Source organism: Salvia miltiorrhiza, chromosome 8 (genome assembly GCF_028751815.1).
Source record: "Salvia miltiorrhiza cultivar Shanhuang (shh) chromosome 8, IMPLAD_Smil_shh, whole genome shotgun sequence".
Classification (NCBI taxonomy): Eukaryota; Viridiplantae; Streptophyta; class Magnoliopsida; order Lamiales; family Lamiaceae; genus Salvia; species Salvia miltiorrhiza.
In genome coordinates this window covers 57,975,376-58,003,206 of record NC_080394.1, presented here as the reverse complement: position 1 = coordinate 58,003,206, position 27,831 = coordinate 57,975,376, and the positions used below count along the sequence as shown (strand labels likewise).

General features: G+C 38.4%; 3 protein-coding genes across 10 annotated transcripts; 2 read left to right on the top strand and 1 right to left on the bottom strand.

The window, feature by feature from the left end:
* The first annotated feature begins 88 nt into the window (after window positions 1–88).
* LOC130999550 (phosphatidylinositol/phosphatidylcholine transfer protein SFH9-like) lies at window positions 89–6,255 on the top strand. 6 transcript variants are annotated; one of them, XM_057925106.1, is made up of 17 exons: window positions 89–366; window positions 757–803; window positions 1,042–1,342; window positions 2,107–2,206; window positions 2,778–3,044; window positions 3,154–3,231; window positions 3,315–3,416; window positions 3,502–3,551; window positions 3,644–3,743; window positions 3,874–3,930; window positions 4,015–4,089; window positions 4,174–4,260; window positions 4,666–4,729; window positions 5,096–5,475; window positions 5,567–5,641; window positions 5,742–5,912; window positions 6,038–6,255. In XM_057925106.1, exons 2-16 carry the CDS (start codon window positions 797–799, stop codon window positions 5,793–5,795), a joined length of 1,797 nt encoding a protein of 598 aa, XP_057781089.1. In that variant the 5' UTR covers window positions 89–366; window positions 757–796; the 3' UTR covers window positions 5,796–5,912; window positions 6,038–6,255. The 6 variants fall into 6 exon arrangements, with proteins under 6 accessions (XP_057781089.1, XP_057781090.1, XP_057781088.1 ...); XM_057925107.1 differs by having other exon boundaries at window positions 90–366; window positions 1,048–1,342; window positions 6,064–6,255; XM_057925105.1 differs by having other exon boundaries at window positions 90–366; window positions 6,064–6,255.
* Window positions 6,256–6,819: 564 nt separating this feature from the next.
* Window positions 6,820–19,742, bottom strand: LOC130999548 (chromatin modification-related protein EAF1 B-like). Of its 3 annotated transcripts, none has more exons than XM_057925103.1 (24): window positions 19,406–19,742; window positions 17,937–18,138; window positions 17,793–17,847; window positions 17,614–17,714; window positions 16,071–17,520; window positions 15,850–15,969; window positions 15,533–15,688; window positions 14,647–14,835; window positions 14,375–14,455; window positions 13,748–13,805; window positions 13,144–13,661; window positions 13,003–13,056; window positions 12,504–12,558; window positions 12,221–12,417; window positions 12,076–12,129; window positions 11,862–11,942; window positions 11,636–11,773; window positions 11,436–11,552; window positions 10,696–10,799; window positions 10,385–10,588; window positions 9,945–10,305; window positions 8,010–9,539; window positions 7,924–7,978; window positions 6,820–7,312 (listed from the first exon to the last, which is right to left on the bottom strand). In XM_057925103.1, exons 2-24 carry the CDS (start codon window positions 18,077–18,079, stop codon window positions 7,287–7,289), a joined length of 5,847 nt encoding a protein of 1,948 aa, XP_057781086.1. In that variant the 5' UTR covers window positions 18,080–18,138; window positions 19,406–19,742; the 3' UTR covers window positions 6,820–7,286. The 3 variants fall into 3 exon arrangements, with proteins under 3 accessions (XP_057781086.1, XP_057781085.1, XP_057781087.1); XM_057925102.1 differs by having other exon boundaries at window positions 10,696–10,787; window positions 19,406–19,734; XM_057925104.1 differs by lacking the exons at window positions 6,820–7,312; window positions 7,924–7,978 and having other exon boundaries at window positions 9,328–9,559; window positions 19,406–19,734.
* Window positions 19,743–20,790: 1,048 nt separating this feature from the next.
* On the top strand, window positions 20,791–21,606 carry LOC130998832 (uncharacterized). Its single transcript, XM_057924238.1, has one exon. The coding sequence runs from the start codon at window positions 20,791–20,793 to the stop codon at window positions 21,604–21,606; it is 816 nt and encodes a 271-aa protein (XP_057780221.1).
* Window positions 21,607–27,831: the final 6,225 nt, after the last annotated feature.

The window sequence follows — 27,831 nt, the reverse complement described above, 5'->3', positions numbered from 1 at the left end:
CTCTCTCTCTCTCTCTCTCACACACACACACACAGAAGCCAGAATCTTTACATGTACTTGGACCTGTATGGCTGTGTCTCTACACACACACACACACACATATATATATATATATATATATATATTATGCATATGTGTGTATTATACACACAAAATACTGCTATCGAGGCATTCACGGGAATAGCATTTTCTAGAGAGAGAGAGAATGAGATTGATCTGAAAGCAGCCTTAACTAATTCCCCGCACTCTACGTGAGCTGCAAATGCGTGCTTGTGCGTGTATTTAAGTTATAAGTCGGCGTGGCGGAGAGGAGCGATCGTCGATTGCCGATCGCCATCACAATTCGAATGCTGCTACTTTTGGAAGGTAATATCAGTGGGGATTCAATGTACTTGAGAATGTGATTTGCGTGTTTCGTATGTTTGTTTCTAGTGTATATATATTTTCCTTTCCAACTACCCTAATTCACGGTGTTTTGTTTTGCCTCGTTGAATGTGAAGTGTGTGAGTGGAAGCCTGCAAAAAATGTTGTGATTGAATTATTTTGATTGAGATAATTTTTTTTAATCTTCTACTCCTATTTTACCCCCTACATTTTGAATCTGCGTTGCGAGAATTTGACTAGCGGAAGAATCGAATACGTGTTTCAGAATTTATTAAGCACGTGGATTAACGAAATCTGCATTGTAATGATAATTGCCTTTTTTTCCACCTGTTATTAATGCAACCGACTTAATATAGTTGACGATTGATGCAGAGTGTTTGAGGATTGAAATGCTGAAATACTAGGACACGAAATGCCAGGTAAATTCGAGTTTCTTCTTGCCAGTTTAGATGAGATAGTGTTAAGGAACAATGGTGGTTTATTATGTTTGATTACATCGATTCATGTCATATCAATCGTTTTAATATATAGAGATGTTTTGGTTCAATGAAGATGAAAGGGGGTGATTGAGATCATGTATGAGGATGAGAAACATTGATTCGTTTATTATGTTTAATTATATGAATAATTGTCGATTATTGATCTTCTGATAATTAGAATTAGTTTTGGTTCATGAAGATGGAAGGGGAGATAGATTTGGTCATGAGATCATGTCTGAGGATGATAAAAGGAGGCGTCGGATGAGATCTTTGAGGAAAAAGGCAATGAACCCTTCAACAAGGACTGTGCGGGAGTCGAGGAAACATGGACAGAGGAAGGTGCATTGCCTGTTTGCCTCAGTTTGTACTGAAGAGTTTCTGGATAAGGAGGAAGAGATAGTGGTTAATGCATTTCGTCGAGCTTTGGTTGAAAGGGACATCCTTCTGGCTCATTTTGATGATTACCATACTATGTTGAGGTGATTATCAGGCCAATTTTATTCTTCCTCTGGCATTTTGCTAATATGAATTAATTCTTCTGTTTTCCATCATTATAAGAATTTTGGTCTGCGACTGTAGATCTGTCTCAAACAACCTTTAACATTTCTTTCAGTGTTTTGAACTCTAAACGTTATACTTTTCTAGATATCGCAGCTGTGGGTTCAGCAGGAACTTCTAGGATTTACATATTTTTTTGTGATTTCTGCTTTTATATGTGAAGTAAAAGAAAACGCATTCTATAGCTCAAAAACAACCACCTAAAAAATCAATTTTGTGTTCCTGTTTGCTGTATGAAACCACCTTTAGTTTTACATTATATGATGCTTAATCCACTATTTTCATCTGATTCCTAGACTGAAACAGATTATTTTAGACAATCAATTTTCTTATCAAACAAGATGACTCATAATAACAACTGATTGTATTATATATATATTTTTTTTTTTTTTTTTTTGATCGGTCAAAGTCATGTTAGATGTTAGTAGTTAGTTCCCCATCCACTCCAAGAACCACCTTATCTCTCCATTCACCAAACTCCACCTTATATCTCCAATCACCAATTCGTTCCCAAGAGGGATCGAACCCGGGTCACTTCACTTAAGTGAGGACCCGGTGGCCAGTGGGCTAAGCCCCCTGGTTAACTGATTGTATTATATACTAACTTCATGAAGAATTTATTTTGTTATAATGAACCTCTTTAAATAACTTTTTGTGATCAATAACGAAATGCATAGTGTTGCAGATTCTTAAAAGCAAGAAAGTTTGACCTTGATAAAACAGTACAGATGTGGGAAGAAATGTTGAATTGGAGGAAAGAAAATGGAGTAGACACTATAATTCAGGTAGACTTTCCATCATATTGTAAAATGTTTTGATTCCTCCTTTGCTTTTCTTGATTTTGATAAAATTATCATAGTTTCTAAGATGAGAACTGAGACCACAATGGCAGATGATAGTGAACTTGACTCGTCACTATCCTGAAGATCATCATTGCAATAGGCAAAACATATTTTCTTTATTGAGGATACCTAAGCTATTGATTTGTCTCATTTAAGTTAAATGTGCTTTCTATAATAACAATCAGTTCAGTTCTTATGGGCCACATGTCTATGTTATTTTTTCCTCTCCTCGAAACCACCAACTCTGACAGGTTTTGTTACACAACTCCTTGAAATTCTTCTGAGATGATCAAATCATACCAACAAATTTTATAAACATATTTAGCACAATCTTCAAAAGTATGGATATTCTGTAAGATCTCTAATTCTGTTGGAGTGACTATGGTATGTGTTTCCAAAACAGCAACCTATTCCCTTTTGTTGAGAATTTGATGTATTTCCTTTCAGCATGTTGCTGATATCGAAGTCTTACTTTCACACTTATGTTGCTGTTATGACTATGTTCTGTATTCAGGATTTCATATATGAGGAATTTGAAGAAGTTCAGCTATATTATCCTCATGGTTACCATGGTGTTGATAAAGGAGGACGACCTGTATACATCGAAAGACTTGGGAAAGTTGAACCTAGTAAACTAATGAATGTCACCACTGTCGATAGATTCTTGAAATATCACGTCCAAGGTTTTGAGAAAGCTTTTGCAGAAAAGTTTGCAGCATGCTCTATTGCTGCCAAGCGCCATATTGATTCAACAACAACTATCCTGGACGTACATGGGCTGGTATTTAGTTTATGTTGTTGCATTACATAATCTATTGTACATATTAATTTCTCTTATGAACATGAAGTATTTTTCCTAACTAATCATGTTGCCTTTACATCTAATTCAGAATTGGATGAGTTTTGGAAAGATTGCACGTGATCTAGTAATGCGCATGCAGAGAATTGATAGTAGCAACTACCCTGAGGTGCCTCCTATTCTTTTTCAATGAAAAAAAATCATAAACTTTTGCTTGTTCATGATAGTGATAGATTTTTCCACCTTATTCAGACATTGCATCAAATGTTCATAGTTAATGCCGGTGGTGGATTTAAGTGTGTATGGAATTGGGCAAAAGGCTTCCTTGATCCAAGGACCACTGCAAAAATACATGTAAAGGATCTCTATCTTTTTCAAATTGAATATTCTTTTGTTTGGAGAGCAAATGAAATGTTTAACCAATTCTACTGATATACAGGTGTTAGGTACCAAATTCCAGGACAAGCTATTGGAAGTCGTCGATTCTAGGTAGGGTCCTTGAGTACAGTTCTGTACTTACTTCAAATAAAAATAAAAAAACAGACTCTTCTTTAGTCTACCATTGGACCTTTGCATTTCAGTCAATTGCCAGATTTTCTTGGTGGATCCTGCTCGTGTCCAAATGAAGGTGGATGTCTTGGATCCAACAAGGGACCTTGGAATGATACACAACTGATGAAGGTGTAGATATTGTCATTGCTTGTTGATTCATGATTGAAATTGATATTGAAGGATGAAGAACTTCCGATTTGTTGCAGCTCCAGTTTTCCAATCTTTTGTATTCATCCTTTTTCCCCGAACTTTCTTGCAGTTAGTTCATGCTTTGCATGAAGGTGAAGATTTAAGAGTAAAACTGGCTGATCCCCAGGTAAAATTTTGTAGATATTAGATGCCAAGTTTTGTTAGACACTTAAGACTACTGGCTCTATCTGACATTACAATGCATGCACAGGACCTTGGTAACGAAACATTTCCAGTTAGCTTCTCTGGTAGTGAAAATTCCAAAATCAAGCCGATTGATATGAAGGTAGGATGTAGATATTAAGTAATAATATTGTTCACCTTCATGCTACCTAAGATGAATGTGAGCTTACACTTGCTTCTTTGACAGGAATCAAGGAATGAAATTGCTTCATCTTCTATTTCAAGAAAATGTGCTTATGATACCAGGGAATCAACGCTTTCCCTCAGTAATAACGTAAGAGTTTCATACTTTCTACAAGATAATAAACTTGTCCTTTGGTTGATTTTCTACACTTATGCTTCATTGTTCTTAGCTCTAAGGATATTGAATTTTTTCATATTTTTTCTTTTAAAAAAGTCTTATTTACTTTTTGAAGCTTGACTTAACTATGCGTGTGTTTTCCTTGGCATACAATAATATTATTGGATAAAGAAAGGAGTACATCTTAGATGCAATATATTCCTGTGTTTTTACTGCAATAATTGTATGTTTGAATGTTGATTACATGTAATGTGTGTCCCCATCCATGTTTACCTTGGGTTTCTTGAGCTGATCGCCCTTATTTTAAGGGATTGCATACAAATTAAAGTATGTACATTGTATATATCACCATATTTTTCTGTGACCTTGCTGATCCAGGAAATATCACAGAGATCAGAATTGGATATTTTGGGTGATAGATATGAAGCTAGCCGTCCATCAAGTAGGTAGCTATTATGATACTCTTGTATTTTAGAGTTTGTTCAGTTATCTTCCGTGGCATATAAATTTGTATAAAGCCAATCAAATGGGTGCAGAAATGAAAATAAACTCATTTTGGTCAATACGTTCTCCGAGTTCTCATGGAAATCGTCCAAAACTAGTCCACAAGTCTTCTTCAAAAGTATTGTATGATGGGAACATAACTATTGAGCAAGCCATGAGATTCAGGGAGATTTATGATATCATGACCCTGTTTTTCATGATCCTCGAAGGATAAAACATGGTTTCATCAATGTATAATGATCATGATATCATGAGCCTGTTTTTCTCGTAGCATAGGTAATTCTCTAACATGATGGACCTGCAGATTTGGCTGGTGTTATTGCAGAACAAAGGTTGCTGAAGGGATCTCTCTCTGCCATAGTGACGGGTGTTATGCTCAGATTACTCACATGCTTGTGTATACTTGGTGGTTTGTTCAGAAGATTCTTTAAGATGGAAAACATGGAAACGGTATTAGAAAACCAAAGAACAGAAGTAAGAAACTCGAATTCTCAAGAACAGGATGGGCATCGAAAGAACGAGGAGCTTCTCCACCCCTGTTACCAGAAGTTGCAGCATCTAGAGAATATGGTAAATGAACTTTCGAAAAAACCTGCAAAAATTCCATCTGAGAAAGAGGACATGATTCATGAATCTCTCAGTCGCATAAAATCCATCGAAGTTGACTTGCAGAAGACAAAGAAAGTAAGATACGTTCCACCTATATTCTCGTTCGTGTTACCTTGTCTTGAAAGAGGTGGCTAAACGAGCCTATATGTTAATTTTTTTTGTACAGGCATTGCTTGCGACAGCATCAAAACAAACGGAGCTATCTGAGTCAATAGCGACAATAAAGGAGAATAATTTAAATGTAAGTTCTTATTTGCTAGTGAAGCAAATGCACTGTATGTTGTATAAATTGCGGCCGTCATCATTGATATCCGTGCTTCATCTGCGTGACTTGACGGCAGGGGAGTCAAAGCTGTTGGCTACGAAGTAGCAAGTCTCTACCCCGAGGAACCTGAATAACTTCAGAACCGGCCTCTGTATTCGTTACCGCATTGATCTTTGTTCTTTCACCTGACCTAACTTTTTAAGCTAGGATTGTCTTTACCAACATTTCAGCTGATCACATTCTTGAGGTAATCTCTCTCTCTCTCTCTCTCTCTTTCACACACACACACACACAAGTTTACCAGTTCTGAGTTTCTAGTTTTTGGTACCCTTCCTTTTTACTCCTAAATTGTTCAAGTTTTCTGCTTACTAGCTTTCACACTTTCATTATTTGCACAGATGTATATTGGAGGAAGTCACATAATCTCCCACATCCCAGTATCGGCTGTACAAAGGATACACACACACACACACACACACACACAAGTTGAAGAAATGAGATTGAAGAACATTGTTTTATAAGTTTTCTTTGCTTAGTTATTGTAAAAACATTCTCACCATAAATTTGAAGTAGTGCAACTTTTATCTACATTTTATTTCTCTTTACTATCAAAGTCATTAACACCATTTCCTAGGATTCCTTAGATTTACATGTAGCATCACAAATATGAAATACTATTTCTTTCCGTTTTACCTTTGGGGAATTGGACGAGCGTTTGGAGCACTTGGGATCCTTCTATCCTACCTCTTTAGTGTTCCATTTCTGTCCCACATTCATTTTTTTTTTTTTCTTCAATTTCAATTCTTCTTAATTATCAATTAGAATTTATTACAACCAATTAGACTGTACTTTTTTTAACAATTAATTTCAACCTTTTTAGTTATTAATTGATTACTCGATAATAATTTTAATACACAATATTAAAATACTCCAATTTGGGAGCGGCAGCCTTTTCTTTTCCAGTTCACAATGATTTAAGAACCTGTGTGTGTGTGTGTGTGTGTGAGAGAGAGAGAGAGAGTTCATTTCCAAGGCAAGGTGCAATCAACGAATAAGAGTATAGTAAGAAAAGAGCCTGGGCATAACTTTTGAGGGAGAGAGAGAGAGAGAGAGAGAGAGTTCATTTCCAAGGCAAGGTGCAATCAGGAAATAAGAGTAAGAAAAGAGCCTGGGCATATCTTTTGATTTCCTCATTGTTCAAATCTTGGGACAAATTACAACAGCAATATACAGGGGATGATGCATGGACCACTATTTGAAGGAATGTTGACTAGAGTGTGTTTTATACACAACAACACTAATTAATATTCACAAAATATTCCCATAGCCTTCGGCCATAACAATGACAACGGCCCGCCCTATGGGGCAACAATGCATCACTCGCTCAACAATTTATGGCCCCTACCCTACCTCACCACAATAACATAAAGAGGCATAAGAAAAAAAGGTAACAAAACGAGAGACGAGACTCTGTACACCTACCTCTACTATTCGTCTCCATCTTCCCGAAGCCCTACGGGCACTTCTAATATACATTGTTCCCAAAAATTTGAGCAGCCTCGTGTCTCACTGTTTGTAGAGCTCTTGGATTTGATTGCCGTGTCAGTTTTTCTCCGTGCCCTTACAGAACCACAAGCGCAAGCTTCACTGAAGAAATTGCAGGTTCAAATTAGCATAGATATAAACATGCCAACTAAAGGTAAAGTAGAAAAGAGACCAAGTTCCCAAACTTAAACCCCTACATCTTGAACAGACTTCAATCAGCTAAGCTCTCTTATGTACATATTTCTCATGCAAAGAAAGTGTTGGAAGTCAAATGTAGTGAGTCTAGTATGTTTTTATATATTTGCACACACTGCAATGAGTAAAGGTATATGAATAAAGGTACGTCTTCGACTTTTTTGAGAAGAGTGTTCAGTAGATTCAGTTATTGAATCTGAATTTGAGAGAGATTCAGGGTCGGACTTTTAGCAAACCCACCCTGGACCCGACCAAGGAACATTTTGTAAGAATTTCCAACATTACTTTTTCATTGGATAGCTGCTTCTCTCTCCAAAAGATTAGATAAATATTCCCATTTTGTTTTTTATAATTAGACATTTTATAGGCCAGGCAAAGACAGGAGATTTCATATTTAATAGCCAATTCCCAAATTATGGACTACTAAATGCATATAAAGAACCTGCAAAACAATTAACTTGCATTTGACTAATATCAGTTAATTGGCAGATATCTAAACATAATAAGGCATGACTGACCTGTACACTGGTGTGTAAGAGTATGCCAACCAGACATGAACAGCACTATCATCACCGCACAATCTTTTGGCTCATCTTCATTCCACACTATGGTCACCAGGCCGACCATACAAATTGCCTTTACCTGTTTGAAGAAGCTGCCCCTGCTGAGAATGAAGGGGCTGCTGGGACACTGGTGAATTAGGATGTGGAAGTTGTGACGACTGCTGATGCTGCTGCTGGAAGTGTGCACTAACATCGTGTTTATTAGAAGGCATGGTGGCCAGTGGTCTCTGGCCAAGCTCTTGGCCAACCTGAGTAGCAGACTCAACAGCATTTGCTGGCATTGACACTGTGCGACTCATATTTGTTGCATGCCCATCCAATGTTGGTTGATGAGCATTGGCTGAAGAGACAACCTTTGCCACATTAGTTGTATTACTAGTGGTCTGAGGTAATGTTGTCGTGGCAACCATATCAGTAGAACTGCTTGTTGGACGCTGGTCAGCGTCTGAATTTACTGCTTGTGATTTTGCTGGATCAGAATTTATCTGGCGATTTGGCTGCAGTCTTTGAAGAGTCGATTGGTTTTGATTCACTAACTTCTGGTGGGATAATGTCTGCTGGTGGTTTGAACCCGACAGGGCCGAAGGCACAGCTGGAACATTACCTTGACTACTACTATCAGGCTGAGAAGGCATTTGATATAGATGCTTGGTTGATGAGGCAGCTTGGCCAGGATAATTCTTTTGCTGCGTAAGGGACTGGTTAGGTGGCCGTGGAGACGCATATTGACCTGTTGGCTGCACAGTATTCAGTGCAGAATTGGCAAATGAGCCCTGACTTGACATTAAATGAGTGGATGCATCTCCTTTATCAGAACTCTGATTGCCGGGACTTGTGGAAACCCCATTTCCTAACGAATGATCAACTGGGATGTTCTGATGCATCATCAGGCTACCTCTCCCAACCCCTTTTGCAACCTTAGCTGGCTGTTGAGCTTGTGACTGCTGCCGCTGCTGAGGATGTTGCCTGTTAGCTTGCGAAAGCTGTTGTTGCTGCCTTTGCCGTTGCTTCCCAGTCTGATTAGCTAGCCCACTCCCACCAGCTTGTGCATTCCGTACGCCTCCTTGACCTGGTACTTGATGCTTCTGCTGATGCTGGGGCACTGATGCCAACGGGGAAAGTGATACCGGTGGCGTAGCTGTTTGAGGTTGAACTTGTGAACTGTTTTGTACTGTAGGTGACTGTGACTGTACATGTGGCATCAAAGAACTAGATGCAGCAAATTGTGGCTGCTGTGGCTGTACTGGGTGCTGCTGCTGCTGCTGCTGTTGCAGAAGACGATGTTGTCTCTCTTTAGCCAAGCGCACTGCATAGGCTTGTTGTTGAGGATTTGGGGAATGATTAGGTGGTCCTTGAAAATGTGGGTGATGAGGACCAAGGACTTGAGGCTGAGGTGATATTGGATGGGTCGGCTGATGATGGAGAGGGTACGAGGACACTGGTGGAGACACAGTCTGGTTAGGGAATGCCGAACTCAATCCACCAAAGTGAGCTTGGCTGTTTCCTGGTGAGGCCTGCATCTGAAGCTCAGGCGCCATCATTTGCCTCTGCGAATCCTGACTCAGGCCAGGCTACAAGACCACATAATTATCTGTTATTGAAAGTACAGACATATGCAACTGTGAAATATAGGAATCACAAAAAGAATAAGAGCTCCCTTAAAAGAAAAAAAAATTAAAATGACTGTCATTCAAGATCAGACATGAGACCATGGAAATTCAATTTCAATTTGGAATGTACATCAAGAAGATACTTCACTCACACAAATTTCGCATATTAAAACCAATAAAAGGAAAAAGATTATTTCTTAATGACAGGCCCAGAAGCAAATAGATATCTGAAATGATTGCCACATCATGATCCTCCAGCCAAAATTTAATCTTCATGATCATCATCAAAACTAGATGTACTTTCGCTAGATGAAAATGACAACCATAAATGTTTCCATAAGATTAGAAAGGAAAACAATCGCATACCCGCATCATGTGCATAGGTTCACGAGGTCTCAACATGGAGCTTCCTTGACCAGAGCCAACTCCAGAGTGCATATTTGCTGATGATATACTAGGGGAAACCATACTCCCAGTAACCATAGATGGTGAAGCAATGCCTTGGAACCCAGGTCTTGCCATTGGCATGCTTCTATTAACACCACTGGCTAAACCCATGCCATTGCCACCAGGAAGTAAACGGACACCACGATCAGCTCCTGGAAGAGCTCCAGAAGGAGAAAGGTTGGGCTGCGGCACATTCCTATTAGTCATCATGTGGTTATACTGCTGCATTCTCTGCTGTTCGTCGGCTGAAGCAGGTCTAGGAACAACATATCTAGCATCCCTACATGACAGCAAATAACTGAGTACCCAATCAGAAATAACAGCAAAACCGAACAAACTTTAAGCCCTCAACACATTACCTCATAGAGCCTGGTGAAGATGAGAAGTTGTTGCCAAGCATCATATTTGGCGATCCTTGCAGTGCAGAACCGGCACCAGATGCAGGGTGCATTGCAGTCACAGGACCCTGATTCGCAATGGCTAATCCACCAGTATGTGGCCCTTGATAACCAATAGGAAGTATGTCTGGGCCAGTAATAGGGGCATCACAGATATCCAGAGGGCTTCAAAGATTCAAAAGTCATCGAATTTAGAGAATAAAAAAGTATTAGAGAAAATAAGAAAATGTCACCTTCAAAGTGTGCATGATCAAAACAATTAAAAAACTTACGTGAGAACAGGGCCTCCATTTAGGTTGTTTGGGCAAACTTGGGACAGGGCAACTGTATGAGAGCCATGAGGTTGCTGGAGTTGTTTGGGGTCCTGATTATCATTCTTAAAGAAATCATGTAAATAAATAAAAATCACAATCATGACCAAAATTGAAGTATACAAATAAAAATTAACAATGATACTTAATTTGTTTAGTTAGGGAAATGACAGAAATAATAGTCAATCAGTATCTTAAAAATTAAAAGTACGAAAATAGGTTTATGCTATTTACAGCTTTAGATGAAAACTGAATTCACATTGAACATACAAGAGAATGACATAAGAGGAAAAACAAATAGTATTGAATTAAGCAGAATAAATTCGCCAAAAAGAATTATCCATTTACCCCAAAGATACAAAACTAAATGATATGTAAAATGTTACAATATTGTAATCTTATTCTATAAAATGAGGAAAAATTGTCAACACAATGCAATCCTCAACAGAACAAAGCAATGATTCAAGATAGCACATTCGAACATGCAACTTATAACCCAATAGGGAGATTCAATACCAGAATCTCCATATATAGTATCCAACATCCTATTCAACAGCAATCTCTGTTTGCAGTATGAACATCTCGTTCAATAACCAGAAACCCAACATATTGGTAGTATCAAAAGTAGCTAAGAGTCAAAACACATACAATGATAGATGCTGATATGATGATGTCACATTGGATTCATTTGGTTAAAGTACCTGGTTTTTACGGTATTGTTGTTTCTGCCCAATAATGATGATTTTTTCAAAATGAGATTTGAGGGTTTCTTCTTCCATTGGCCCCTGCAAACGCTGAAACAACTGTCTGGCGCTTCCCTATATAATACAGAAAGAGCAAGTATTGTAACAAACCACTAAATAGCACAAGAATACAAAGGAAGTAAAAGAAGGCATTTTACCTTGGGAATGCCAGGCAATGTAGAAGAATAAGGTTGAGAGGACCCCGAGTCTTCAGCACTATCTGCTCCATCACCAGAAGTTCTATCCATCAAATAATTGTGGCGCTCCTTGCATTCCTTAGCTTTGCGAAATATGCACTTTACATAAACAAAAAGATAATACATAGTATGTTAGAAAGTACAAACTTTGTGTAAAGAAATGACAATCCTACTTTAGAAAACTTACCTTGAACTGCAGAGTACTGTTGATAGCATCGCTAACAAGCTCCCAGTTTGGGCCCAAGTCATGTGCCAGGACAACAAGTGCCTAAAAATTTTCATACGGTTTCTTTAAATGATAATACCTCTACAAGTACTAAAACACAACCATATGTTGTGTCTAAAAAACATGGTGAGTATTTTAGCATGTACATATGCATACAAAGTGTATAAAAATCAACCTGGTCCTCAAAGAGAGTCCATGGACTTCCTGAACCCAATTGTCCAGTAGGCATCTGAGAAGAATCAAGATGCTTAACTTTAGAGTTGATCCAACACCAACATCAGAAAAAGTGAAAGGGGGGCAGCTCAGAATGGCAAATGTACCTTCAGAATCTTGGGCTTTCTACCCCTATCCCGACCACCAAGCATTTTAATAAATTTATTTGGATTAGACATGTTACTCATTTGGGAGGTTGCTGGAGAAGGAGCAGAACCAGCACCAGGAGCAATATTCTCAAAAGAATTATCTTGTGATGGACGCATAATCTTCGGCTTCTTTATCATGGGTTGACCAAATAAACCTTCAGAGATGATATATAATTACATCAGAAGACACGAACAAAATCAATACTAAAATCGTTACTGACTTGAAGAGAACAAGTTTTACCACTGTTGCCATTAGACTCAAGTTGATGACTTCTCTTTAAGTTATCCCTGTGAAACTGCAAAGAAAGTAGCCACATCCAACGTCAATCGGACACATTAACACAATTACAAGGAAGAAGAGGTACCATCACTAACTAAATTAGAACTCCAAAACAGATTGATTTTCCTTGGTATTTTATCAATTCAAATTGACAATTCATTTTGAGTGAAATAACAAATTGAATCAATACTAAGACCAAACTCCAGTGTGTTTTATATAAAATGATAATCAGCAAGTATTTCAACAAATGAAGGCCTATTACCAAAAACTTCTTCAGAAACTGAAGTAAGTTTACTTTTAAGACTTTTAAGTAGAGGCAGGGTTAAGAAGAATAATTGAGAGACAGAAAGAAACGCTCAGAAAGCTTATTTGCATCTCGAGTGCATCTCCTATCAATCTACAACATCTATCAACAAACACGTACAATAAAACAAAAAAGAAAAGAAGATTATAAATTCACCTGCTCTATTTGGAAGGTAGTATCAACCTGCCATCTTGGTTCATAAGAAGCATTCTGCATCAGAATACCAAAGGGAAATAAGACACAGGCAAAACACAACAATTGGTGCAACCATATTCAAAATCGTATAATATTGCTTACCAGATGCTTGGGTTTCTTCTTCTTCTTATGTTTTGTCACGATTTCTGCCGAGTGAAATGGTAAATGCTTATTGAAGTCCGCACCTGACTCAACTTCCAAGCTATTTGGAACAAATGATCCACCATGCAGAGTCGACTGATCATCCTGAAATGAATTGGTATCGCCACTCGAAGCATCTGTTTTATTAGGTACCTGAATGCATCCAGAGGTTCCTGCACTAAATGGGCTGATAACTCTCCTGGAAGCAGTCCGAACACGTTTTGTTGGGATCGACACATTAAGACTGCCACCTGGCCGCTTCACCATTAAAGCAGTTGGTTGATTGGCAACTTTATTTTCAGCATATTGCATTGGCAATATGTCGGAGCTTACATCATACGATCTCACCCCATAAGCATGTATGAAGTGTTTACGCTTCTTTTGGCCAAATCTTGAGGACTTATCAAAGGCCATTGGCATGCTATATGGGCTTATGTCCCCCTCACCCTCATCATATGCAGTATCTTGAGACTCAAAGTCTGCAATTCAATTGAATATACAAAACAGATAATTTAATAATAAAAAATAGCAAAGGAAAACCAAGCAATACCTATATCATATTTACCTTCGGTGGCATCACATGCAGATGTTTCCACTTCCTCTTGAACAGTGTTTCCTAAGTTCTGGGCAAGAATATGATCAGTTCTTTAGTGACTAGATATAAGGTCACACACCAAAAGGTTAACATATGATACAAAAGAATTCACATTGTAATATTACTATATTAGACTTGCAAAGAAAAAGAAACCTGGGTTCATACAAAGAGAGATGACTTTCAATGAATTCTTAGGTCAGTAGGGGCATCTTATTATGAATAGTAATGGGTATCATGGGTCCACAACCAAAACTTTTAATCCAGGAAAAGGTTCGATTGCACTAAACAGATATTTATGAACATACTAACTGCCGGGGAAAAACATTCTAGTAGGGAATGGGGCTAAGTACATCTTTCATTATGTCAATATATTTGGCATTCTAAAGCTAAAGTCTGCACTCTCAAAAGCAAGCATGTCAGTAGCATTGGCTCATCTCAAACCACCCAACAGCATCAATCTTACTTCTAACAGATATGTTACATAAGTCATTCATAATTATGCTTCTCTTAAGAATTTTTTTTTGCAAAACATGATGCAGTGAAACATGGTGATCCTATAAGTCTCGCTGCACAAACTGATCCAAAGAAAGCATTTACCTCACACGGTGCAAATTGTGATACTATTGAGAGTTTATAGGTCTCCATGGCCCCAGCAGGGACTGCATAGAAGAGATTCTCCTGAAAGTCAGAAGTAATATATAAGTCAACCAGAAGTTGATAAGTTCAAGAAAAATTTTGATGCCATCCCTTCATACAACTTACAATCATGCTACATGCAGAAATTAAAATGAGGTATTGATCAAAGCAGTAGGGAAAGAAATGAGGGATTGATGACGAGGGCATCAAGATATTTTGTTACGATTTCATACTTCTGTTAAATTATCTTCCCATGAGAGGTCAAGGATCCCCGTGTCAGATACTCTATCTGGAGTCGGTGGTACCTCAGCTTGGTTATCAATCAAGTTGAAATTGTTATGTTTCAAAAATCTCACTGCATAAGCCTTAACAGGAAGGGTGTCATCCTTTTGACTTTCTTGCTCAGGTAATATGGTCTTTGCCTGCCAAACCAAAGATAATCATAATCAAAACCATAATTTTCTACCCATCTTTCTATCCACCAATATTAACTAGCAATAACTTTAACAAGTTTTCTGAAATCACCCCAGCCTAACAGATAAAAAACATTACTCGCAATTAACAGCATGTCAAAGTAAAGTTAACTTGTTAGTTCACCGGGACAAAGAGCTCCAAGCTGGAAATCATACATTATTGTTACCATATAGAACAGTGGTTTAAACTGAACATCCCTAGAAAGTCATTTTACAGACGCATCCATTGACCAATTACCGAGAAAATACAATTAAGAAAAAACATGACACATCCCATACATTCCTTGGAATCTTAGCAAGAGCAAAAACCTTTTATTGGCAAAATTAAACAAAAATTAGGTATAGCTCATAGTTCAAAAGTAGACCTTTCTCCATAAAATTCAGCGGATGAATTAGAACTAGAACTCAGTCCACACATATTAGATTTGCATATTTGTACATTTCACTCAGATTATCTCATCTGATAGCACTTTTGCATGTGCCAATCTGCCAACTATATTAGTTACAAGATATCAGCTTGAGAATTCATAAATGCAAAACTTCTTTAGATAGAAGTATAGACGAGAGACACTAATAAATCCAAATTAAAGAGAAGGAAAAGGGTTTGACACATGAACAAACACCTCTTAATGGAATTTAAACGTACCTCAACCGAATGCCAGAACTCCATGATAGATTTTGCCAAGGTATGAGCAACTTTTTTTGCCTCCATACCAGAATTGTTCTCATGTTTTCTCAACCGACAAGCAAAAGCAGCTCGAGAACTTATTTGGGCCGCAGCAGCTATTTTCCAAACACGCTCCTAAACAACCAGGAAACTCTCAATATAAGCATGGTGACATATATCATCTCCAGCAAGAATAATGTTAGTGCTTGTTCCCAATAAATTATGTACAAAAAATACTGCAAACAGCAGGTAAAAATCTGAACTGAAAATGCGAGGGAGAACTTTCAAGATCAGACCTGAGCAAAATCATTTGCCAACCATGCCATCTCTTCAAGCACATAATCCCAATGAGATTTTGGACGTATTTTTCTCACAGAAGTCATAGCAGATAATTGTGCAATCCTCTTTCGTTTTGCCTATTCATTTCATTGCATCAGATATTTGACCCAAAAAGTCATGGAAACATGTTGAAGCGCACCTAAATTGGACAAATGAAATGCAAACACAACAATCTAACCTCAATAATCTGTGCTTCTTTCAAGATTGAATCTTCATCAATTTCTGGCTGTAGTTTTGAGTTCGAACAGGAAGAAGTTTGAGCCTCAAGGGAAATAGTAGAATTCTTAGTCAAAGATCCACCATTTGGGAAATCAGAAGTTGAAGTATCAATAGAATTTTGATTCTTAACAGCACATGGAATTTCATTACGCGGTCCAAGATTGTCATTCAAAGCAGGATCAGTTTTTATTCCTGATTCTAACCCCCTTGGTTCAAAAGGTTCCATCACTTCATTAACAATTTGATTCTTCACCTCACTCTTCATAGCAGATCCACTATCATTTAATTCTTCATCATGTTTCTGCTTAAAGCCATTCTCTTGCTGCATTAGACATGCTGAGGAGCTCTCCGGGTTGTCAAGAGCACAACCACCAACATCCCTTGTATGTCTCTTTTCAATTACAAGCTCATCACTTTCTACGAATGGCGTCCCATTTGAGGGTAAGGTCTGATCTTTGATCAGCCCATTTACATCGGCATTTGTAATTTTCTTACACATATCACCATCATTGTTTCCATCAATACTTTTGTTGGTTAGTGCACAAGATGATGCAGAATCCAAAACCTTCATGTCAGTCGTGTTATGAGCATCATATTTTGTTCCATCCTTTTCGCTGCTGATGCCATTGATTTGACAGGAACTAGATTCATTATTATCAATTTTATTGGCAGACTCAATATGCTGACACTCATTAACTGCAGAACTCATCTCTTCAGTTGTCTGTATGGCCTCAGATCCATCAAAAGTCATTTGAATGGGAGTCTCTAGAGCACCTGAGTGTGATTGTTGATTACATTGATCATCCAGACGGATCTCAGAAGCAATAGCATCTGATGCAGCCTCCACATGAACACATTCAAGCAGATTTTTAGATGACTCTACAGCCTTTCCATCACCTAACTCCATGTCCTGTTTTGTCTCCACCGGTCCAGTCTTGCCACCATCTTTAGCACATATAGGCTTTGAATCACAATTTATTGAAATATTACGATTTTCTGCATCAGATATTTGTCCTTTAAGCTCCTTGCCATGGCGAGAAGGTAGAGAAGAGCCATCACTGCCATGAGTTGTATTTACATCAACTGAACTTAACCTAATCCCATCGCGATTTGGACGGGATCTATTCCTTCTCTTATACGCTTTTCTAGGTACACTAAAAGCAGCTGATTCACCATGTTCCCGAGTCCTATGACTCCCATCCATCTGAGATAACTTTTCTGGTAGCACAATTTTACTCCTACTAGGATGTAATGAAATCTTATCACCCTCAGAACACTCATGCTCACCATCAAATAGCATGAGGTTATCAGCACTATTGGGTTCACAAGGATTTGCCCCAAGTCTACCACTACTCTCCACAGAGTCTCCATGGGGCGATGCAGTGAATGCAAAACTGCCTTTTGCTTCACTGTAACTCCACACAAATAAATAAGCATATATTATTCACAAAAGAAGCACTTAGAGATAATATTAAGTGATATATGTGATTCATCTTACATACCTGGTAACAAAGTGATCCTGATGTTGATTGGTGAATGAAGTTGACTGGACACTAACAGAAGTAGCATCTCCAGGCTTAAGTAAATCTAAGGGATTTCCACCCTGCCAACAAAAAGGAATCAAGTACTGCAAAATGTTCGATACATATTGAGAAAAAGAGATTAAGTTACAGCTCCATACTTTTTCAAGAAATTCCAATTCTCTTTTTGTTTTATCCCGAACATTATACTCTTGCCTGTGATCACAAGAAAATGTTCACGGAAATGAAATGAATGATGAATCCTTGAGAGTTTGTGCAGCTGCATAATACAAAAGCTGTATTACCTGAGCTCTCCTTGGATCCTTTCAATTGCTGCTCGTCTGGGAGAAGTTTTGTGAGCAATACCAACTCCGCCTTCCACAACTCCTCCCATAGACTCAACTTCGGCATTTACTAAGGGAACAGACGGTGAGTTGCATCCATGCATCCCCCAGTTCAAAAGCTACAAATTACTGCCTCCATGAACTCAAAACTAAAAGCAAACTCCTAAGGAACAAGAATGCAGCTTATTATCAATTAAAAGGGTGCTGCATAGAGGATAAAAAAATAGAGTTTCTTTTCAAATACATAGGATGTAGTAATAGCAAAGGGAGGTTCCTTTTTCTTTGTCCCCTGCATTGTGGTGGATGTGAGAGTCTCGCAGTTCAATGTATCAAAGAGGTCAGATTTAAAGTCTCACAATTGCTAGTTTGCTAACAATGTAACATAATATCACTTGAAGCCTAAGAACCTTAGCTTTGGTAATAAAAACATTAAGAAGAAAAATGAAAAAAAAAAATAGTTCAAATTGTAAATGTGCCGTCACTATATCACTTTTTTGTCAATCTTAATCATTCAAGCGTAAAACACACTTTATTCCGAAGCTCAAGCGAAATTAGATACACTAAATCTTGCTGCAATTGGCCAAAGATGAAGTCACAATAAAGAGAATTAGCATTCATCCAAATCAAGCAACCTTGCCTAAGTATACCACATAAGCACAATATTCCAAAATCTTGAAAATAAGTACAAAGGTACATTACATATTCACCGCATTTCAAAAATGCACATCCACATGCAAAAAACAAATCCATACATTCTAAGTGAAACGAGTTATGTTTCTTACCACCCTAAGGCTAAAAGGCTGGCAATCAATGGCAAAATGTTCTAAAATATAGCAGATATGAAACAGCCAAAATAAATAGGTGGCACAAACTGCATGCAAATGCATCTTAACTATCCGTTTGCTACATGGAGACGTAATGGTTCCAATTGCCATATCCGTCCATCTGATTCATTGGATTACTTGTGTCCAAGAACGTTAAAGATTTAGAACTCTGCCACACTAACAAGACAGATTCACCTAGAAAGGAAGGAGGGAGGGGAAAGAGAGACACCTATAAATATGAGGAAACGTGCATTTCCCTCCACTTCCCCTCAAGTTCAAACTGTCATAACTGATCAAATAAAAGCTTCAGACAAGTACCGCAGACTCAAAACGTAGAACTCAACTCATTCAGCATGCAAAAGCCATGTAAAACGCATCCAATCATGTGCCCATCATTGCAACCCCACATGGAGCAAACTCGAAATCCATACTGCAATTCACCGAAATGCACGACAAGAAACACGTATACATCGACTCCCCATCAATTCCCCCAATTTAAAACCCCTAATTCAACTACGAGCTCGCAGAAAAATCCCAATGTCATGACAAACTCGGGCAGAACTCTAAATTCTAGGGTTTCCAGAGCTAGGAACACGAGGATAATACCTCAATTGCGATTGGCCACGAACGAATTGCAGCTTGGGGCTCAAGAGATAGGCCCCCGCAAATTCCCCCTCAGCTCCTAGGGTTTTGCTTCTGATAGCACAAGGTACCTCAACTCAAAGCAATGATTGCATATTTTGCCCTACAGCACCCGACTCTATGAGAGCATTCCCGCTACAGCATGGCAACGAAGATGAACGTATACATACGAATACGCGTATGTATAGGTCAGTGCGTGTAACTGCGTGTGATTTTGATTTGAAATGATGCTGCAGGCTCGTCCCCCTTCGTGCTCGTTGGTTCCCCGAAACTTTCTCTCTCTAAAAATGCCTTCCAATATATTTTTTTCTCTCTCTACAAGATTGTAAAAACTATTTTGGGCGCGAGAATGCGGGCCGATTTTTTCAGCCTGGGCCTCCTTTACTTTGGGCCTAATCTTTTTCTTAACATAAATATTAGTGTAACGTGATTTTTTTTACAATAATTGTATAATAAATATAATTTTTTTTTAATTGTGGAATTGATAGTACCCAATGGTGAAAAATTAAAAACCTTTAATCTTCTTTTTATAAGATTGTGTTGTTTTCATATAAATTTGCAGCTGCTATTCGTGAATTAATAAGATTATGTTGGGCTATTTTGGGCTTTGTATGGAATTTCTTGACATATTTATATTCATAGCTCGTTTATTTTCACATATTAACACTATTTTATTGAACATTGTTACTTTGATATTTCCCACTTAAAATCCTAACATGAAAATAAGTTATATACACACATTTTTCCTTAACAAGTTCGTTTGAGAAGATAGATAAGCAAATAATTGTGCTTTTAATATGGGGTATATCAAGGAGAGGACGAGTAGTGCTTTAAATTTTGAGTTTCATACATAACAAAATCACAAATATTGTAAAATATGATTATCAATCTCTCAATCAAAAATATTTTTTTTATATTTATTTGAGACATTCAAACAGTGATGATCTCTTATATTAATAATTTAGTTTTGAATTCAAACTACATTGTTCTGATTAAATAAAAAACAATAATAATCATTTTATAGAAAAATGCATGTTATTCTATTATATTTGCATGTTACTTTTTATTTAACATTTTCATGAAATCAAATATTAGAGCATAAAAACCAAAAAAAAAAACAACCACTCCCTCCAGACTCGTTCAATCTGTCCACAAATACCATCTATTACTCTATTTCTCCTCCCTAATTTCCTAAATAATTTTTTTTAAAAATATATCTATATTTCTCATTTGCTTTAAACATCATCAAAATTAATTCTATTTTCCCAAAAAACAAAAAAACAGTTTCTAATTCTACGTTGCGTCTAATTCCACACAAAAACAATCCATTTCCCAGTTAACGGCGGCGGATGGAACCCGACGGCGGCGGCCGAAGCGGCGGCGACGGAAAATTCTCCCGCGCCGTATCCACCCGCACCTTGACGGACGTCATCGACGACGAAGGCGCCGACGGCAGCGCAAAGGAGGAGCTGAGGGGGTGGAAGCATTTCAAGGAGAAGATCCGGAGCCACGGCCGCCGCGGCAGCGGCGGCGGCGGCTCCGCCTGGACGTCGAGCGTGGCCGTCCCGGCCTCCGACGTCCCCATCCAGACGAGCAAGAAGCGCGTGATGTTCCGCCACGCCTCGGGCCGGGTCAGCGCGGCGCCGGAGTCCGACCCGGGGATGCAGCCCGACATCGCCGCCGTGTCGGACTTCCGCTCCTCGAGCCTGCGGCGGAACTCCAGCGGCGGCCGCAGCGAGCGGAGCGCGAGGTTCGACTCGGACCCCTCGCCGCTGCGGCGGCTGCAGGAGGAGGAGGCGGAGGAGGAGCGGGCGGCCGACGCGGCGGAGGAGGGGGCCGGGGGCGGGGATGAGGGGGCCGGGGCCGGGGGCGGGGCGGGGGCGGGGGAGGAGCAGCCGGTGCAGAAGATGTCGCTGCTGTCGCTGCTGGCGGAGGAGGACGACGAGTACGGGATGGACGAGGAGGACGAGGAGGAGGAGGAGGAGGAGGAGGAGGGCGGCAGCGCCAACATCAGCTGCAGCATTTGCATGGTGAGGCATAAGGGGGCGGCGTTTGAGCCGTGCGGCCATTCGTTTTGCCGGCTTTGCTCGAGGGAGATGTGGGTTCAGGGGGGCAATTGCCCCCTTTGTAATAACTACGTCTTGGAAATTCTAGATATTTTTTAATAATTCAATTTTATTTTATTTTTCATTTAGGATTTTTTGGTGGATTAGTGATGGATATGTTTGTTTGGGAGTTTTAAGTTTTTTGTTCTTTTTCTTTGATGTGGTGAACTCTTTTGAAATTAACAAAGCGATGATAAATATGAAGCAACTAAGAAACACTAGTTCATAGCATGTGATTTTGCCATTCCTAAGAAATTGAATGCATTTGAATTTTGGGATGTTTTGGTTTTGATGAGTTTTTATAAAGATTTTGGCCTCAAACATTTAATCATTTTACTATTAAATTGACATGCATATTAATCCATATTTTTTGTTGTAGTAAGTCATACTCCCTCCGTCCACAAAATGAGTATTCATGTTTCCTTTTTTGTCCGCCCACGAAATGAGTATCCATTTCTCTTTTTGGCAAATGTACCCCACACAACCCTTTAATTGATATTCTCAAAAAGTGGGACTCTTATTCTATTTACACTACACTCAATACATTTCTTAAAACTCGTGTCATCCACAAATGAGTACTCATTTCATGGACGGAGGGAGTATAATATTTTAATTATCTACGTTAAGGAGAGACATAAATTGTCTGATAGCACACGCAATTGACTTGAGCATAAAATCACTACGTACGTAGATTTTTCCTTACAATCACCCTTTATACACAAGGTGTCAAAATGATAGTGTTGCTTCGTCTGGAACAAAATGTTGTGCATAATGTTGGAACAGCACGCACAAAAAATACAGAGTAAACCGCAGCGAAAATAAAAATGGGAGACACAAGGAGATACAAAAATTCTTCAAGTTATAAATTATATAACTTGAAGACGCCTCATGGCAAAATGACTAAAGGGAGAATGAACAACTCACGTTCAATACCTTTACAAGACTATAGGTATTGAACAAACGAAACTCTCATTAAAAAACAAAACTCGGTTCAAGAGTAATACTCTGAAACCTTACAAAATAAAACAACGGGTGTTGACTCTGATGTCGTCCCGACATACAGAATCACACTCGTACACAATTGCCCTACATGGCTTGATTTCTCTCTGTAAGCTCTGCACAGACTGAGGGAACTTCCTCAGCTTTTATAGACAACTCCAATCTTGCTCTTCAAGGCTGAAAACGTGGTTGCAAGAAGTGGAGTAGTGGAGGTTGAGGTAGTTTAGGGTTTTATCCATGATTTTAGGAACTAACTCCCTCAACCACTTCTCTTCATTTCTCCATGTTTCCTATCTTGTAGGAACTGACTTTGACTTTGTTTTAAGGCCTGCAAAAATGTGATGAAAGGCAAAACAAAATAATACTGGAGTTAAAAATTAACTCCAACAAACTCCCCCTTTTTGCCTTTCTTCACAAAACCAATAAGCCTTTAAATCTCCCCCGAAATGGATGTCTCCCTCTGCATTTGTACTTTTTGAAAGAGCAATTTGCAACATCCAGAATTGGTGGTAGCATAAATCCGAGATTTTTGGACTCCATGTTGAAGCAACTGTTCTGATAACAACGAGGATCACACTCAGTGTGTCGAGTGACTGCTCTGATACCACTTGAAAGTGTTGCTTCCTTCATACTTTGATGTTAAGCACTGTGTTAGGGCAGCACACCAGTGCACACAGAGAAAAATTGCAGCGGAAATAAATAAAAATGGATGACACAAATAGATGGAAAAATTCTTCAAGTTATAATTTATAACTTGAAGACGTCTTATGGCAAAAAGACTAAATGGAGAATGAACACTCACGTTCAATACCTTTACAAGACTCTAGGTATTTGAACACTAGACACTCTCATTAACAAACAGAAACTGGATTCAAGAGTTATACTCCGAAATCCGACGAAATCAATGAATGCTATAAACAATGTTATCCTAACACTCTAAACAGCATTCGTACACAGATCACTCAAATGACTCGATTTTGATCTTCAGACTTCGTGATCTGAACTGAGACTTCTCCTTGGTATATATAGGCATCTCAATCTTGCTTCCCAAGGCTTGAAGTCGTGGCTTTGATCATGGATGAAGTGGCCGTTTGATAGTTGTTTGATTTAGTCCACTTCTCCCTTGATTTTAGGAGCTGCCAACAAGCTCCTCTCTTTTCTCTCTCTTTATCTCCACTTCCTCCTTTTTAGCAACTGAAACTCTTCCCCTTAATACCTTCGTTTACAGCTTCAAATCTCAAGTCTTGACTAGGTCAGTTTCCTATCAACCAAAGACGTGAAGAAAGAGCAAAACAATAACAAAGCATTTGTTAGTTTAATTTGGAGTTAGAAAAATAACTCCAACAAACTCCCCCTTTTTGCCTTTCTTCACAAAACACATACACTCCCCCTTGCTGTAAACTCCCCCTGCATACATACTATCCGCAAAACAACGGTGAAGAAAGCGCAAAACAAAAACGATAATGTTGGAGTACATGTGAGCATAACACACACGTTAACGCACACTAACAAACTCCCCCTTTTTGCCTTTCTTCACAAAACCAAACAAGATCTCCCCCTTTCTTCGAGCTCCCCCTGCACAAGCAATTACTAACACAGCAGTTGTCTAAACATGCAGGGAACACAAGGCAAAACCGATTAGAGAGTTCAGAAAACAACATCAAGTCACCAAAAACAAACAGAAGGTTCATCAAAAACCAACTGCCAACAAACTCCCCCTGTCTCCTCTAAAGATCTCTTGATTTGGTCATTTTGCCTGTTCTCTTGCTTCCTCTGCATCTGTTGCAGCATCATCTACTCCCCCTTTTTGGGAAGAAAGAAACTCGACAAAGTTCTTCTTTGCTTTCAAATGATAGAGTTCCATATCGTTGACGCGTTGCAAGATCGATCGAAGATCTGCCACTGGTACTGTGACCATAGCATCTTCCGCAACACTAAAAACAACTTGAGAAGTTCAAAGGTTCTCTACGTCAAACAAAGATGATGATGAAGAGTGATGAAGATGATGTGATTGCTTGGCAATAAATATAGAGAAAAACAAATCCAACCACTCAAAAAACAAAATCGTTGAAATATATCTTCATCACAGTTTCGAAATTTAGGGTTAGAACTTAAGGAAACCAAAATAGAGATAGACACAAATCAAAAATCATGGAAAGCTTCAAGATTCACAAAAAACCGTGGATAGAGAGAGAGATCCCACAAAAATCGGACACTGGTAACTTCCCAAACGTTACATATTTTACGCCTAATGTGATTTACCATGTTACCATCACATCCACTAACACATATCTCAGCTTTTCATAATTCACACATACAAGCACAGTACCAAGTAAAATTCACTCATTTGTAGTGACATAGAGTGCATCGTCGCAGCGAACGCCGTGCCCCTAGTCTAAACTTGTGAAAGCAATCGAGGATGACCATTTTGTAAGGTAGCATCGTCGCAGCGAACACCGTGCCCCCCAAACTACTTTGGTTTTTTCTGTGCTTTAAATAAATTATACACACACATATACTGAGTTAGTGTAGAGGAACATGTTATAGCAACAGAGACAATCACACAGGCAAAAACACGTTGCATCCAAAAGAAAAGTCACTTTACACATGATGCAACAAATAAACCCTCTTTATTTAATCACGAAAGCAAAGGCCAAGAGACCTTCTTAATGTGGTAAATCTCTCAAAATCCAAGGGTTTTATAAAAATATCCACAATTTGATTTTTGATTTGAACAAAGTCTAGCTTGATTACCTCTTGTTCCACCAAATCGTGAATAAAGTGATGTCGGATTTCAATGTGTTTGGTTCTTGAGTGTTGAACCAGATTTTTCAAGATATTAGTTGCACTGATGATATCACAGTACACCATCATCTCATCGCACATCACACCATAATTCGACAGCAATCTAATCGACTCAATCCGTGCCACGGGTGCGAACGTATCATCGAAATCTACCCATTCAACTTGAGTATAGCCCTGAGCAACCAACCGGGCTTTGTTCCTCACGATCGTTCCATATTCATTGAATTTGTTCTTGAATATCCACTTTGTGTCGATCACATTCCTGTCAGTAGGTCTAGGCACAAGATACCAAACATCACTTTGAACAAACTGGTTAAGCTCATCTTGCATGGCTAACACCCAAAATTCATCACGCAAAGCCTCCTTAACATTTTTAGGTTCAAGTTTTGAGACAAAACACATAAAACCAGGCAAAGACGTGCAAATAGAAGATAAGCAAATCATTTTTCGGTAATCTAATGGTGTTTTACCTCGTGTCTTCACACCATCACTCACATTACCTATCACTTGAGAGACTGGATGATTTTTGCGTATTCTTCGAGAAGGCTCACATTTCTCACTCTCTTTTTGAACATCTGCTACCATATCTTTTTCGTTGTCACTTTGATCTTCAGGGATCTGTGATGTGGTGTCTTCTGTTGTCTCAGCATTTTCTGTTGCATTCCGTGATGTGGTGGCTTCTGTTGACTTAACATCTTCTGTTGCATCTGTCAAAGGGACTAGTGCTTCTATCACTTGATATTCCATGTCCTTCTCATCTGTAACACTACTCAAATCATCAAATACCACATTGACAGATTCTTGAACCGTTTGGCTTCTCAAGTTAAAAACCCGAAAGGCTTGACTATTCAAGGAATACCCTAGAAAAATACCTTGATCACATTTATCATCAAATTTTGTGAGGTATTCTCTGTCATTTAGTATGTAACATACACAACCAAAAACATGGAAGTATTTGAGATTTGGTTTCTTACCCCACAATATCTCATACGGAGTTTTGAACGTACCTGGTCTGATGTTAACCTGATTGTTAATATGGCATGCTGTGTTCACAGCCTCTGCCCAGAAACGTTTTGACAAGTTCTTCGAGGCTAACATCACTCTTGCCATTTCCACAAGGTATAACTTGAAGACGCCTCATGGCAAAATGACTAAAGGGAGAATGAACAACTCACGTTCAATACCTTTACAAGACTCTAGGTATTGAATAAACGAAACTCTCATTAAAAAACAAAACTCGGTTCAAGAGTAATACTCTGAAACCTTACAAAATAAAACAACGGGTGTTGACTCTGATGTCATCCCGACATACAGAATCGCACTCGTACACAATTGCCCTACATGGCTTGATTTCTCTCTGTAAGCTCTGCACAGACTGAGGGAACTTCCTCAGCTTTTATAGACAACTCCAATCTTGCTCTTCAAGGCTGAAAACGTGGTTGCAAGAAGTGGAGTAGTGGAGGTTGAGGTAGTTTAGGGTTTTATCCATGATTTTAGGAACTAACTCCCTCAACCACTTCTCTTCATTTCTCCATGTTTCCTATCTTGTAGGAACTGACTTTGACTTTGTTTTAAGGCCTGCAAAAATGTGATGAAAGGCAAAACAAAATAATACTGGAGTTAAAAATTAACTCCAACACAAAACATAATCAAACCCTCTATTGAGGAGTTAGTCGCCGACCGAGCTCGGTGCCGGTGAATTTTCCGACAAGTTAACACCACCGTCAGAAACAAGCATAGATGAACTTTTGAGATGTTTTGATTTTGGTGAGTTTTCATGTTTTGCTTGATGAATTTCATGTTCTAGTTTTTATTTTTCTTGAACGTGATGCATGTTATATTTGAAACAAACTAATTTTTATTTATAAATAATTCGCCTAGTAATCAAACGTACAAATTAGAAAAATCAACTCTATGGTTCTAAAAAGAAAAACAACTTTGTTTGATACATTGCGTATCTCTATATACAATGTTATAAATGAATAATATTGCTTCCCGATTTTGTGTTGTTTTTTTGATAATATTTGATGACATCATAATGTAATGCAATTCATAATCGTACCACAACAAATCAAAATCTAAATTGCTCAACTATCTCTAAATTTAGGTAGTAGTATTTGGTAACGGTCCAACTTGACATCTTTTTTTTTTTTTTTTTGAAACCAAAGAAAATCCAACTTGACAATTATGTTCACATCATAATTGCCCTTTTTTAATAATCATAATTAATATAAGAGCTTTGTGCTAGAAATTAAAATTGCAACGGCAAAAGCTAGCATGGATAAAGACAATAGCTAGCTTCTATTTTTCTCACACGAAATCTTATCATTCTAGCTTCATCTTTTATTTTAGCATCATTAATATCATTATTATACTATATTTTATATATATCTAATGACATCATAAATATATACCCAATATTTATTAACGGAATATAACAAGCTAACTAATTCGAACTTTACGTATGTGTCGCGTGTGTAT

What these genes read in the sequence shown, in the direction of transcription:
- LOC130999548 (XM_057925103.1), bottom strand. Translation starts at nt 18,079, where the DNA reads ATGCATGGATGCAACTCACCGTCTGTTCCCTTAGTAAATGCCGAAGTT. An exon ending in CAGGATCACTTTGTTACCAG is followed by an intron (nt 17,521 to 17,613) that starts GTATGTAAGATG and finishes GTGGAGTTACAG; the next exon opens with TGAAGCAAAAGGCAGTTTTG. An exon ending in AACCTATGCACATGATGCGG is followed by an intron (nt 9,540 to 9,944) that starts GTATGCGATTGT and finishes GTGGTCTTGTAG; the next exon opens with CCTGGCCTGAGTCAGGATTC.
- LOC130998832 (XM_057924238.1), top strand. Translation starts at nt 20,791, where the DNA reads ATGGAACCCGACGGCGGCGGCCGAAGCGGCGGCGACGGAAAATTCTCC.
- LOC130999550 (XM_057925106.1), top strand. An exon ending in GATTACCATACTATGTTGAG is followed by an intron (nt 1,343 to 2,106) that starts GTGATTATCAGG and finishes ATAGTGTTGCAG; the next exon opens with ATTCTTAAAAGCAAGAAAGT. An exon ending in TCAAGCCGATTGATATGAAG is followed by an intron (nt 4,090 to 4,173) that starts GTAGGATGTAGA and finishes CTTCTTTGACAG; the next exon opens with GAATCAAGGAATGAAATTGC.